Raw genomic sequence first — 16,226 nt, 5'->3', positions numbered from 1 at the left:
TCCATTAAAGAAAACATATATGTATTTGTCTACATAATACATATATAAAAAATTAAGTGACCCGTTTTTGTCCGGGATAAACGACTTTAGTAAAATTTGGTATACTGTGTTCAGTTCGATCCAACTTAAAAGATAGGATAGTTTATATCTCAATTATGTTAAAATTAAGAATAATTCATAAATAAAAAATACAAAGGTCATTGTATAGAGAATTACATACATACCGGGTCTTCCAATAGATATGAGATGACTTCTAAATGTCGTTTCGGCCATTTTTAATATGTCATGATCTATAATTTCAGTAAGGAGACGATGTTCTATCAGGTCGTATAGCACAACAATGGTTCGCTCGCTTCAGTTGTGGGAATTTCGATGTGAAAGATGCACCTCGCTCTGGTCTATCATAGAAAAAGTTGATGAAATTATGGAAAAGATTGACGAGGACAGTAATATAAGCAGCCATGACATCGCTAAGGAACTTAACATTCATCATTAAACAGTTTTGAACCATTTAAAAAAGACTGGCTCCAAAAAAAAGGTCGACATTTAGATACCACATGAATTGTCTATGAAAAAATTAATGGACCGAATTAACATTCTTTGCTGAAACGTAATGAAATCGAACCATTTCTGAAACGAATGGTAACAGATGACGAAAAGTGGATCAAAAACGACAATAATGTGCGAAAAAGCTCATGATCCAAGCGTGGTGAAGCTCAACAAATGGTCGCAAAGCCAGAATTGACGCCTCGAAAGGTTATGCTGAGTGTTTGGTGGGATTGGAAAGAAATCATCCACTATGAGCTGCTCCAGCCTGATCGAACGATTGATTCTACATTTTACTGTCAACAACTGATGAGATTAAAGCAAGCAATCGAAAAAAACGGCCAGAAATTATCAACAGAAAGGGCTTCGTCTTCCATCAGAACAACACTAGACGACAGACATCTTCGATGACTCGGCAAAAACTGGAAGAGCTTGGCTGGGAAGTTTTGATGCATCCACCATACAGCTCTGACCTTGCACCATGCTATTATTATTTGTTTCGGTCAATGCAGAACTCCCTTAATGGAGTAAAGTTGGCTTGAGAGAACTCTGTGAAAATTACTTGTCGCAGTTTTTCGCCGAGAAACCGGAAAAGTTTAACACTGATGGAATAGTGTCTCTAGCGGAAAAATGTCAAAAAGTGGTCGACAAAAATGGTATATTTTTGGTTCATTAAAGCTCATTATATATACATTTAAAAGAAATAAGTTGAAGTTTGATTAAAAATACGAAAAGACTTTTTCGACTACCCAATATATATGATCAGCTATGCGAGCTGAGTCGATTTAGCCATGTTCGTCTGTCTGTCAATGTATCTGCATGTATTTACGGAAGGTAGTCTAGATGTTTTTGAGATTTTGATCTGAAATTTTGCACATAACCTTTCCTCCTCAAGAAACTTATAATAAAAATGGCTACATGCCCATCCAGTAGGGTAAGCTTCTCTATACTATTCAATGGATAAAGGAATATAGCAGCAGCCTTATGACTGTTAATATATTTTGATAGGATAATTTTACATTCAAAATATAAAATTTTATAAAGAAAGAAACTAACTAACACATTGTGCTAAATTATACAACATTTTATTTAATACATTTCTTCTAAAGATTTGGAAGGAGGATCTAAATAACAACCATTGCGTCATAAAATCATTCTCCTTACTCATATGCGCTAACAGATAAATGTAATAATTTTATATAATCACAAAAATATTTTCGCTTTTGTTGGCATCAACTTTCAAAAACTCTCGATTAACAAAACCGCAGACATGGAAACCACTACTCATACCATATAGCCTCCACCAAGAGGGATAACACCACAAAGCGCAAAATCACCAACATTAACGGCACTTGAACACAACAAAATAATAGTCATTTACTGCGCCATTCCTCTTCCTGCCGCCAACAGCTTACAGTTGTAACCACTTTCAACGCACACACACAAACACACGCACGCTTCGCTCCACCAACACTAGCAACTAGCAATTTATCACTTTCAATGGTGTTGCAGCTACTTCCAAGCCAACAATTTCGAATAATAATAATCCTTAAAATGAGTTTAATTTGTTCAGTCAAATTGCTGGCGCGCCTGCCTCGCTTCACTGCGCTGCGTTGATGTGGCACTGGGCGGGGGAGGAGGAGTTGGTTGGTTGCTTGCTTGCAGCCGCCAGCTTTGAATTTCAATTTTGGTTGCAGCAAACTTTTGTGGGTGGAAAATGGGCGAGAAATGGCTAAAAGCAGGCAAAGTTGTAACTACTGGAGATACTTACAGTCATACATACATACATATGTATATGTATCCACATACAATTGCAGTTATGTAACCAGCAAAATGTAACCAACAATAATGAAATAAGATGGGAAATTAATTTGCTGCAGATTTACGCTCGCAACTGCTCTGCGAGAAATGGCGCTACATGCGAAATAACTGTAAAGCAATTTTGAGACATGGTTTTTAAAAACCTGAAAAATGTTAACTTAAGTTGTATCAATGCTATAATAATATCCTTCACAGAGAATCAACTTTTCATACAAGAACTTGACTTTATTCGTTCGGTTTGCATGGCAGCTATATGTTATATTCGTCCGATCTTCACAATTTTTAGGGAGGTTGTACTATGACCTTAGACAATAATCTGTGCCAAATTCCTTGAAGTTATCTTGTCAAATAAAACAGGCTCCCATACAAAAACTAGATTTTGATCGACCGGGTTCTATGGGAGCTATATCTTACAATCGTCAGATATCGGTTCTTCCGACAAATGTGCAGGTTCTTGAAGCGAAAAGTATATCTGCAAAATTTCAGTTCGATATCTCCAAAACTAAGGGACTAATGCGCGTATATACAGGATACTCAGCTCAGCACGGTGATCATTTACATATCATCGCCTAATGTACAAAATAACGTATGTAATATCACTTTTCATAAGGGAAAAACTGAAAAAAAATTTGAGTTTTGGTTATAAAAGGTTACAAATTGGTAATATATTGGTTACTTATTGGTTATATATTGGTTATTATTGGTTATATCTCGCAGCGGAAGCTGAAAACTTAATGCTATATATGTGTTATATGACGTAGTGAATCATAAGCAATAAAAACTCAATTTCCATTTTTTTAAGATGCGTTTAGGACTTTATATACCCTCTTCAGGGTATACTAATTTTATTGCCAACCAGTTAACAAATGCAATCGTTATTGGTATATTAGCCCGCAAATATTATTCGAAAATTTTGACCATAAAATTACCGTTATTCCAGAAAGCACTCAAATATGGTTTTATGGCAAGCACTTACGTAAGTAGCGCACTAACAAGTCGTCGCACGCTTGCCTGCCTTTTAAGTCAAGCATTTCATCATTCATACATTTAATCGCCTCTTCATTGTAGCGTAATGATTCTACCCGTTTTTAATGAGCTTTTTTCTCGCCCTCCTTCCATTTCACTTTGCTGGTCGTCGCTTGGTTTTTGGTGGCGTTTGCCCACCAAATGCGGCTGTGGCACTGTGGCGTTGTGGCTCTGCAGCCGTGGCGCAACAATTTCATCCGCCCGCCACAACAAAAGAAATCGCAAAAATGTAATTTCCGTTTTGCTGCTGCTGCGCTTTTCATACTTGCAAATAAAGAGATCTCCGGACGATGATAAGCCGCCATTCAAGCGCCCGCCGTCGTATGCCATCACCACCAAAATACATACATTTCTATTTAGGTGTCTATATACATATGTACCGTTGTCAGTTTGATGTTGTTGTATATGCCAACTGTACTAATGTACATATGTACATTTAGCGTTGCAACCCATTCTCATCAATGCTGTTGGTGCCATCAATAGAAGCGTCAATGGTATGTATGTCAACAGCGACACCGCCATCAGCTCAGCCAAAAATAGTTAACGCACATATTCACACATATTTATGCATAAACAGATATACATTCAACAGTATTGCCACCCACCACCTTTTTTCTGACAGCTTCGTTTTTGTTATTGAATATCTTGTCCTTTTTGTCAACGAATCCATTTTGTCTGACAATGACGGGACGGTTTATTAATTTATTAATATTTTATATAACGGTAATTTGATGCTCATATTCGGAGTGCTAATGAAAGAACGTTTAATTAGGATTTAGAGTTGAAGTACATAATTGGTTTATGTACGACTAAATAATATTTATATTGGCATTTAGAATATACATAAGGAAATATAGTATGAGTATATCGTCACCTGAAATGGTAAATAACGTGACATCACTTTTAAGCAATAAAAAACTCAATTTTGTTTTTTTTTTTTGAAGATACGTTGTTTTTCATTTTTGGTGACGATATCGGTATTAATGTGTTTTTAAATTATTCCCGTTTTGTGTTCCAGTTCGATATGAAGTCTAAAGAAATTTAATGCTTAGTTCATTCACCTCCGACAAAAGTACTTTCGAGCCACATTTTTTCTGAATTACAACTAGACTTGTTTGGTATTATACCCATTTGAACCAATCTGAATATTCTGCACAGTTTTCAATGTAAAATAATTGTTTTTGAAACCAATAAAATATTTCCCGTCTTACTGTTTTATTATTATTACTAGATATAACATACTTTACTGCAAAATATATGAGATGCTTATAAAAAGAACAGTAAGTAAGTAAGGCTAAAGTAACCGATTTTTTTTATATATTTTATATATTTGGTAAAGCTTTATGTTAAGTGATTACGTAGATTTTGAAATTTCCAAAAAAATTTTTACTTTATATGTACTATGATACGTCTAGTTTCAAGGTAATCGCAATAAAAGTGTAAGAGACAGAACCTTTGAGAGAACAACCCGTCAGGCTAGACCAGTCACCTATTTCAATATTTTTTCATGTTTTTTGTCGAAACATTGTTTTCCAACTCGGTGGTCACGATTTCTCATCATTTTGCAAATCATTTTACAACTTTGCCGAAAATTTCTTTTTATCCAAATCAATCGATTAATCACGATCTATGTATGTATACTCATCTTCTAACCGATGAAAATAATTTTTTTGATTTATTTAGTTACTTAAGTTTATGAACATTAATTCCTACAGACTATGAAAAAATTATGATTTCAATTAGTCTGTTATGCTGACCACCGCGAGGAGACGTTTTTAGGTCATGCCTACGGAAACCAGCTGCCAATAGCTGAATTTCCAAAAAACAATTATGAAAAATTCACAAAATATTATTAAAATATTACTCTTCGATATACTTAAAAATTGTAACAAATTTATTTATTTATTACATGAAAAAAAAATGGGTGAAAAGAGGTGTTCTTTCTACCATCAAAACTAACCTGACCCTTTAATAAATGTTGTGAAAGAATAAAAAATTCATAATTAGAAGAAATCATGAATGAATCGCAATCATATTTGATATGTAACCTAAACTGTAAGTAATATAATCACTTTTTTCGATATATCTCTATTAAAATCAACCCAACCAATATAAATGTTCATCATTTTTGTATTGAGAAAAGAGAACGACATACTGAAATGTATTGGGTATATGAAGATAAAGTAAATGAAGGCTCGGATATCATTATATTAGGCTTGCATTCATTCATATTAAGCCAATGATTAAGAAAATATTAATAAAACACTTAATTTCTTAAAAATAACGCACATATTGACCGAAGAAACTGTTTTCGGTCAAATGATTACTCTGACTTCACTATACTAGGTATATTTTGACTAGGAGTATATTAACCCGATTTTATCCATTTTTTGCACCAGTAATGACTGTTACTTGAAAAAGTTGTTCTATGAGATTAATTAAAAAAACCTAACAGATTGACCGATATATGTGATTAAACTACCAAACTTTGAAAATGCTTATATTAGGTATATGGAGGAGAGGAAATATTGACCGGGTTTTAACTATTTCTGACACCAGGGCGCATTATTATCAGGAAATGAAGCTTTCAGAGTTTTCTTTACTCAATATCCATAGTATCAATAGACTGACATTTTCGGTATTAATTCAGCCATATATTCGGTATCTGGGGACTGGAATTTTTTGGTCTAATTTCAATGTTTTTTGGTAAGATACATACCTTAAAAGAACTATTCGTGCAAAGTTTTCCTGAGAAGTATCTTCATTGTTTCTTGATATATTTGCATATATATACCATATACTATCAAACCTAAACAGCCTTTTTTCAACAATTTTTTCTCATATAAAAAACTGAAATATTTTAAAGGATTTTTTTATTGTTACAAACATTCACGATTAACAAAGAAATTCTGAAATTTTTGGAAAAAATTATTTTAAACGCGGCCACTGCGACGCCATTTCCGGTGACTCCTAGGAAAAAAGATGCGTTCACGTTGACATGATAACTCCTTACAGAAAAAAAAAGGAAAAATTGAATTTTTGGCAAACATTTTTACAGAACATGTAGTGGCGTAGCTACATACAACTTCGGGCGCGCGGGGCCAAGGCTGTTCTGCCGCCCCCTTTATCTACCTACCTATAAGTTTCATGAGGTGATTCGAACAAAAGTGAATTTTTACAAAATATCTTCGATATTAAGTATATAAAATTTTGGAAGTTCCAAAATTCACACAATACGGTTTTTGAGAAAATTGATAGTAAATTTACAAGACATCTTATTAAAAGACATAAAAAACCCATTTTCGCCCTATATCTTGTACACTTTTGACACAATTTTCAGGAATTTTTGCTCGAATCGGAGTTTTTAAATACCATCGAAGATCGTTTTCCGCCCCCAAGACGTTGCGCCCGGGGCGACGGGAAATTTTGCCAACCGACTTCAAAACCACACATTTAAAAACGGGGCACTTAGCCTAGCTTGCCCTGAGCGCACTAGGCTGTATCACCGAAATTATTACTCGGATCAACTAGAAATGTTGTAGAATTCGATTCTTGAACACCCGTAAACCCATGTAAACCCTTAATTGTAGCAATATACTTTTATTATTTATCGATGGATATTACATCGATGTTCAAATTGATTGTCTAAAACTTTAATAAATATTTCACTGTATTTAGCACATTTACAAATGTGGACTTTTATATCATATATTTCTTGTTTGAATATTAAACTAAAATTTATATGATTTCAAGAATATGTAGGTGATGCAAAAAGGGATATAAGCGATATGAGAAATCGTTGTAATTTCATACATATTTTTACAACAACGATTTAAACATTTTAATTCCAAAAATACCATTTATTTTGAAAATAGATAGTATTTTTCGGCATAATTTTGAATCACATGTTTGGAAAAGTAATTTTTTTCGTAGTTACAGCTATCAAATTACATTCAATTAACTCTCGTTAACCAGCGAATAAAGTTTCTTTTTACTTTGTTATACCTGTATCTACTAAGATACCTTTGTTACAATTTAATTTATTCTGCTATTACAATTTTACAATTAAATCCTTGAAATGACCGCAATCTCGAACAAATAATCTGCCTTCTAATATGAACGCAAATTAAGAATTCAGCAAAAGGCCAGACAATGTGGCCCCAACTGCCAAAGTCAGCGAGCGTTGGTAGAATGCGAGAGGTGAGTTTCCCCAGTGCATAGACAAAGAGGTACATGCAAACATACATATAAACCCACAGCTTACCAAATGCAAGTAAAATTGTGCACGAAATAGTCAGTTTAATGCTGCAAGCAAGCCATTATGTCTCTGATATGTACATACATATGTATATAAGTACATAATGTATGTGTGCAGACGGTACGTTCGATTATCAATTGCATATTAGTGGCCAACGAAGAAAATAAAGCCATAAGCCATAATAGCCAGATAAAAAGAATTAATAAAAATAAAAAATTGAAAAAAATAAACTCTAAGGCTAAGGCACACATATTTTTATACACATACATACAAATTTCGCATTTGAGCTACTTGACAGTGTTTGCCAATAGTAACTGCGCAAGCGCTCTCACTCAACTGCAGAGAAGCCGTTAGCAAAGCCTTGCAAAAACAAAACTCTAATTCCATGTACATATGTGTGTGTGTATGTATAGCTTCGTGTGTGCGCGAATAAAGTATGGCGGAGACACACTGGAGACCAATTAGGTAATGTGCGCCAAGCGCAAGGCATTAGTAAACGCTGACGACGACGGCGGCAGCAACAACACGTACGCTTAACTGCTTGGCTGTGCGCTGGAATGCAAGCAGCAAACAAAACAAACTACGAAAAGGTGAATAGAAATATTGCTAGAGAAGAATGCCGTGGACATAATACATATTGCTTAACAGTTTCCGTCGCTTGCAGCGCACTAAATTAAGCAGCGACGCGCGTTGCATTTGGCGGCTGGGAAAAATGGTTGGCAACATGCTTTATGCTGATCGCGTTTAAGAAGAAACGTTAATGCAATTAGCTGTAGCAACGCATGCATGTGAACATACATACAAACATATATACACACTCGTAAATATATACATACATACATATGTACATATACCCAAAACTACATACCAAATACTATATGTGTGTTCAGCAACATTTATCAAAACGAAATAAATAACTTTGTTAGCAAACAAGCCATCAAATGCAAAACAAATTGCCGTGTGACGCGCTGCAAGGCAAGCGAAAGAGATAGCGGCCGCGCTGCGCGTAGAGTTTGTGTTTGCGGTTGGCGCGCTTGTTGATAGAGCGGTTAGGTATGTGTATGGCATTAAATAAAAAGCAATATGATAAATAGTAAATAAATATTTAACATTATTGTCTTAACTGAACAAGGAACTGTTGCATTTTTCCCATTGCTGCAGCTGCTGTGCCGTTGCATGCCACGTTAATGCCATGAGTTATTTGCTAGTGTTCTGTTGGGAAAGCTATGTATACTAACAACACTTTAGTGGCTGTTTATGGAAATTGTATGCGACAGATGCCCTGTGGGGAGGCTGTTAGGTTCAAATTATTTAAAATAATGATTTCTTTTTTTATTTTTTAATGTAAGTTTAGTAAGGCGACAACATTTTATTTTATTACTTATTTTTATTATTCTCGCTATTTATTTATTTTAGTTTAAGTATAAAAACATTTCTGCACTTCTTATATTATACAAAGCTTAAATTTGGGTTTTTAGGAAACAAATTTTCTATAGCGTGTAATTCTTTCCAAAAAGACAACAAACTAAGAATAATTGTCGGGGTTAGAAAAAATAAATTTTTGAAATAATGTGAATTCAATATCATTCATGGTGGTTTAAAAAAAGCTATTAAACTATTATATATGCATGACATAAAATTCTTAATTTATTACTCAAAATCTATTTTGGCACCCTCAATCTCCTTGGCTCTAATACACTGGCGCCAACGCCATTTCCAATTCTCGAAAGAGTTGTTTAAGTCAATTTTCAGAATGGAATTTCATGTTTAATGTCTTCAATTTACTTAAAACAGTTTCCCCAGAGCGGTTGTTTGAGGTTGCTGAATAGCCAGAAGTCACATGGAGCTAAATCAGCAAGAGTTGTTGGCCCATAATTCCGACCTTTTTTACGAATAGCCTCGCGCAAATGATGTATTACTCTCAAATAGTATGCCTTCTTGACAATTTGGCCGGTCGGAAAGAATTTGGAGCGCCCACATCTTGATAATCAAAGAAAACTGGCAACATATCCCTGCTTTTTGACTTGGGTTGAATGGGTGAATGGGTTTTCGTGCGAAATTTCAATTAAAAAGTTATACTATTTGCTCACAGTATTATATAAATAGAAAGAAATCTCAGTTCTATATATCATTATAAACAATAATAATAGTATTTATATAAAAATATTTGAAGAATACTTTTTATTATATTCGATTTTAACGCTATCTCCGATGGCTCTTATCTCGTTATCCATTGATTGTTATCCATTGCTGCAGTGATTCTGGCCTTCTCTGTGGAAATAACCTACATAAATAAGGAAAATTCTCTACAAGACGATGTTGTGCGTGCAATAACCGACGGACGTCGTTTTTTGTCGTGTTTGACCTACTTGTTCTGGAGAACTAAGCATATACCGTATATGTAGAAAAATTTGACAGTGATCGGATCATTATTCTTCAAAAAGCAGTGCCGAAGCTTTAAAGAAAAACTGCTGTAGCCGAACTGTGCGGCTATACCCTAGTTGCATGGAACTTAAAAAAAATATTTGAATATCATTTACACTTTTAGTAACGTAAATTAACGTTACTCAACAATCTTCATAAGTTTACAGGCAAAGAAAAGACAATATAATAGAAACCACTCACATTGAAAGAAAATTTGAGTTTTGGTTATAAAATGGTTACCAAATGGTTACATGTTGGTTATTTATTGGTTATATCTGACAGCGGAAGCTCAAAATTTAATGCTACCTATATGTAATATGACGTAGTGAATCGTAAGCAATAAAAAAACTCAATTTCGATTTTTTTATGATACGCAATTTTGCTTTTCAGTTGACAATATAAAGATATCAACTACCGAAAAACGCAAAACAATATCAAAAAATAATTTTTACAAAATTTTACACTAGGAATTATTTTTATTGTAGTTATAAGATAAAATTCCATTACAAACAGTACTAAAGATAGACTATAGACTAAGCACTAAATGAAAAAACATAATAATTTTTATCTGAAATTTGTATTGTATCTGAATGGTAGAAAGGCCAATTTACTGCCATAATAATTTTTCAGTGCACTTTTACAATGCTCAAATGTGAAGTTATAAAAAAGAGAAGCAGACTTTTTTCTTCTTCTCATTTAAATGGAAAGTTAGGAGCAGACAACTTTTAATATGCATACAAACTTTAAAATTTTAAGAGTCTGCTTCTCACCTTTTTGCCTTTTTTTTAGTTGAGAAAGTAATGGCCTTAAATACACACACCGTAATCCAAATAATAGTTTCGAATATCACTCAAAAATTTGTCTAAATCAAGATTTTTTAGTTCAAAAAAGTTTCTCCCTCTTAAACAAGTATGCAATTTTTTATAATAGAATCATATTCTCATCACAAAAAGATTTTATTATTAAGCATTTTCCTACCCGAGACCCATTTATTCCATAAAATTATATACATATGTTCGATTCTATAGTTAAACAGTCAACATTATAAGAGCCATAAACTAAATTTGCAAAATTTTTCATTCACTCATTAAATAAATTGAAACCTTTTATATTTATGAACACGAGTATTTTTGGTAAATATTCTTAACTTCCAAAGAATATTTTTATTAAAATGGTATTGCTATTATATATACATATATGTCTACATATGTATGTATAAAGTCAGGGTATCTCGCTCACCAATTACCATATGCATAACCCTTATTAAGATTTCATATAACGTATGAAACACAAATTTATGTCATTTGCCACTTCCTGCAGGGTATAAATACGTATGTATGCATTTATGGACTTGCATACGTAATCCATCGTAAATAAAAATAAAGAAAAAATACTTTGCAAAGACAATAAATGCAATTAGAAGCAATCGACGCTTTTAAATGGCTGGTTGTCAACATTTCTCCGCCTTTAGAGAGCAGCGAACAACAAAAAAAAACACAAGCAAACTGCCAAAGCAAACTCACCACAGCACACCACACTGGAAAACGTTGGCTGTTTCCAGCGCTGAGTGCAGACAAGTGAGCGCAACTAACGGATGCCAGAAATGAGTGTGTGCTTACGTGTGTTGAAGTGAGTGAGTTGGCTTGTATGAGTGCGGCTGCATTTTCGTGAGTACAGTACAAGGGGCGGTGACCAGTGCGCGCTTCCAATTGTCTGCCATCAACGGTGAGTGAGTGAGTGAGTGAGTAAGTGAGCGAGTCAAGTGGGGAATTGCATTTGCTTTTTTATATGCATGAATATCCAATAGATACACATACCGTTGTTGAACAAAAAAAACAAAATATATGAAAAAATACTTGAGAGCAGCATGCTTATGCGAGTGTAACAGAGCGCGTGCGAGCCTGCAATTAGTGAAGGGCGGCAGGTGATGGGTGTGAAAAGAATAGCAAGAGCGCGATGAAGTAGTAGTGAAAAATTATGAATTTTTGTTTTAATTTGTTGCCGCGTATTTGTTATGCTTGTTTGCAGTTTTATTACTGTTATTATTTCAACAGCTATTTTATTGAGAAATTCTTGCAAACAGTTTTTGACTTTTAAATGGCAGTCAAATACTAATGATCGAATATTTTTTTTGGAAATCATGAAACATTTTTCGAAAGATTTTCGATTTGAAATGGCCGTCAAAAACCATTTTTTGGAATTTTTTTATTGAAGAAATTATATCTGCATTTTTTGAAAAATTTTCAATTTATATTAGGTAGTCAAAAAGAATTGTTTTAAAATTTTTGTTTTTGTATGCTTTTTTGTTGAGTAAAATATTTTATTTATTTTTTCTAATCCTTTTTTTTGGTATTCATATACACTTTTGTAAATTATTTTTTTATACGCATTTACTTTATTTTTTTTTAAATTATTATTATTTTTTATTTATTATAATTATTTTCAATACAGTTATATTACAATGTCTGTTATCAAAACAAATTACATCATTCAAGAAGTCTATTGTTTTCGAATTGCTCTCAGCATCTCGAAAAATATATAAAATCAACTTAATAGCTCAACTTTTGCACCGCTTCCCATCTCCTCAAACACTATCAGTCTCGCATACACGTACTTCACTGTTTTTACTACAATAGTCTAACACTTCGTTGTTTTTGTTATTGCACGCATAAACCAATTAGAAGCAACACACTCTAGCGCTCGCGTCCATTGCCGTGCGGAATACGAGCATCTCATAAAACTATAGCCAACACGCTCGCACTCGCAAATTAACGTAAGGCCAGCGCTGCTGTGAATATTGAAAATATCGAAACTGTTTTTGTTTTTGTTGTAGCCGCTGTTATAAGTGGTGGTGGTGGTACATGCCTCAGCGCTGTATTTCAATGAATGGACGTTTCGACTCATATGACTGGCCAGCAGCCTGCCTTCCACCCTCGTCGAAGGCTTGCTTGCATGACTAGGGCTCCAAGGCTCACCTACATGGAAACACGCACACACAGCCGGTTGCGCTGCTCAGAGCTACCACCGCATGTGCACCACAGCAAACCGGTCTGGTGGTGGTGAATGTGTGTTGGTGTGTAAGTGTCGGCTGTGCATGTTGCGCGGAGCGACCGAGTTCGCTCTGTTTCTACAAACGCCTCAATGCTCAGGCACTTGGGTTTGTGAGTATGAAAATAATTCAGTTGTAGACCAGTCGTGATCTTAAACGGATGTGTTGTCCGTTCGTTTGTGCACGCTCGCCAGCCGTACATTTTACCGCTACGCCAAAAGCAAAGTAAAACAGCCAGTGGCTCGATTAAGCAGTGACAAATCGTTTGATTAATAAGTGTTGAATACGAAAACAATTTTGAATATTTTTTATTTGATTTTGATAAGAAATTGCAAACGTCGGAATTGTTTTACAGTTAAAAATTAAAAAAAAAAAAAAAAACAATTAATTAAAAATAAACACATACACACACACACTACAAAAACTGGTTTTAAAATCCTGACTGCAAATGCATGGTGCTTTCGTTTTGTTGTAACGTTAATGAGAACGCGCGCGCACGGTCGCATTAGTCATTAATTAAAGATTAATTAAAACGCTTTAGTTGAAAGCTAACAAATTTGCAAGCGACAAAGCCAACAAAGGTGACAAGCCAATTTGAGCGTGAAAAGCGAAATACAAAAACAAAAAATTAAAATTGAAACAAATTGAACAAAATTGCAGTGAGCCGAAAGTAAAAACAAAAAAAAATTGCGAAAAAGCGCACAGGAGTGTTGAACAAATTTCATTACGTCAACTCAAGCGCTTTGCAGAGTACGAAACAGTAAAAAATATGTTGTTGTATTCGAAGTCAAGCAGTTGTGCACTGTGACATCTTTTATTGTATAAATAAAAAATTTATAAAAAAAATTAAAATTTAATATTGTGCAAAATTAACGAAACGCCAGCGCCAGTTACACTTTCGCCACCCCGCTGCCCCATGTTAAAGCTGTCATCCACAGGAATGACTGTCACTGGTTTACGCACAAGCATGACAAGCCCGACGGTACCGCCGCAAACAGCGTCCGCCGCCATCACCACCACCATGACAATGACCAGCCCCAGCACGCTGGTGGTCAGTCCCGCACATCTAATTGGCGGCAACAATAACAGCAACAGCAACAGCAACAACAATAATACAAGTCTCAATCGCAGCGGTAGCAACAGCAGCCCCACATCACCCTCCACACTCCTCCTAACACATCAGCAACAGCAAACGTTGCAGCAACAATTGTTGCCGCTACACACACAGTCACCGCATAGTCACCCGCATCAGTTGAATAAAACCAGCTCGCGTCTGAGTAATTTCAGCGTCGCTTCACTCTTAGCCGACACGCGACCAGCAGCAAATTTGTCCCCCTCACGCACCCACAGCGCGGACGGCATGCAAATGGAGCCGCGCAATTTGTCCAGCCACACACCAGCCGTCACGTTGTCACCTGTTTCGCCGGCAGGCTCCTCACCCGCCTCACCCAACGCCGCACATGGCACGCAACCTTTGGCGCCACACGCTGCCAACCATCCGCCACATCAGCATCCACACGCGCACTTCCATTCCGCCGCCGTGGCACATCATGCGCATTTGTTGCATGCCGCGGCAGCCGCACACGCGCAACAACAACATGCCGCCGCGGTGGCTGCCGCCGCTGCAGCACAACAGGCGGCGGTCGCGGCAGCGGCCAACAGTGGCACAGCGCCACATTTGCACGGCGCAACGGCTCACTTGCGCCACACGTTGAGCAGCAGCTCAGCGGAAGCGCCTACCAATCTAGTTACCACGGAGAGCGGTAGCAGTAGCAACGCGCAACAACAACATCATGCGGCAACATCACGTCTTGGCTCACCCGCTACACATATGAGCGGCCCCAGCGCGGACACGTCCTCCTCCTCATCGGCCACAGCGTTGCTGGCGAAACATGAACGTCACTCGCCCATCGGCAGCTCGGTGGACTCGGAGCTGGAGTATGATGATGATTACAATGAGCACGAGCACGATGGTGAGCATGAACATGATGAAGAGGAGGATTCGATAGTGGATATTGAAGATATGAATGCGGATGATTCGCCGCGTTCCACACCGGACGGCATGGATAGCAGCAAATCACCGGAAACGCTTAGCGCTCATATGCCCAACTCACCGCATCTGCTTTCGCCAGCGGCATTGGCTGCCTCGGGTCATGTGCCCATACGGCCGACACCGTTTAGCGCGCTGGCCGCAGCCGCGGTGGCGTGGGGCGGCATCGGCGGCGGTGTGCCTTGGCCGGGTGCGCGTCAAATGCCACCGTTCGGGCCGCCTGGCCTATTTCCAGGACAAGGATTCGGCGGAGGTGGTAAGTGCAGATTTTCTTCTTTATTTTATTGCAAGAAAAAGTTAGCGAAGTGAGAGAATTGTTTGTGCGTGAAAAGCCGACGGGCGGTTGTGTTTTTGTTAAAGAAGTTTTTATAGGCAAACAAAAATTTGACGGAGAGCTGATAGGAATATTGAAATAACTTTGTTTGGGCCTTAAAATAGTATCTCAAGACGTTGTAGTTGTAATTGTTGTATCGGCATAAAACATTACTGAAGCAATTTCGAGGAATGGTGCCGAGTTCACAGTTCTAGGCAGGATAAATATTCGAGAATCTTTACTTAGACCCGACTGTGGTGGGAACGGAGAATCGCAAGACGTCTTAAGTTCTACTTGGTTCATTCAAGGCTTATTTTCGACTTCAAAAATATTATTTCACATAAGAAAAGATCTTCTTTTAACAATTTTTATTCATTTTTTTCAAAGTTTGGTAGGTTAATTGAAGTAATTGTAACATTTTCTAAAAAATCAAACTCAAAATTGTTGTTTTTTTTTTAATATTTTTTACGATATATTAGCAGAAGTTAAGTTATGAAAATGTTTTTTCTAATCTCAAATTGATACTTTCATACATTTTAAATTTAATTTTTGAAAATTCAATATTCAATCAGAAATTTTATTTTTGAAAATAAGATATTTTCTTATCATAATTCTCTTTATCAGAAAGTTTCCAACAATTCTCTTCATACATATATTCTCAAAATGATATTTTTATAAATTTCAAAATACATTTTTGAAATTTCAATATTTAATCAGAAATATTATTTTCGAAAGAATG

General features: G+C 36.0%; 1 protein-coding gene across 1 annotated transcript; it reads left to right on the top strand.

The window, feature by feature from the left end:
- Positions 1–13,091: 13,091 nt before the first annotated feature.
- Positions 13,092–15,430, top strand: LOC105227525 (muscle segmentation homeobox; the record flags this gene model as incomplete). Its single annotated transcript, XM_011206886.4, is given in 1 exon segment — positions 13,092–15,430. A coding segment is annotated over 1 exon segment (1,390 nt), but the record flags the coding sequence as incomplete, so codon positions are not given.
- Between the last annotated feature and the right edge of the window lie 796 nt (positions 15,431–16,226).

This window comes from Bactrocera dorsalis, chromosome 2, assembly GCF_023373825.1.
Source record: "Bactrocera dorsalis isolate Fly_Bdor chromosome 2, ASM2337382v1, whole genome shotgun sequence".
Taxonomy (NCBI): Eukaryota; Metazoa; Arthropoda; class Insecta; order Diptera; family Tephritidae; genus Bactrocera; species Bactrocera dorsalis.
The sequence above is the reverse complement of the archived record's forward strand: the minus strand, read 5'-3'. Positions and strand labels throughout refer to the sequence as shown.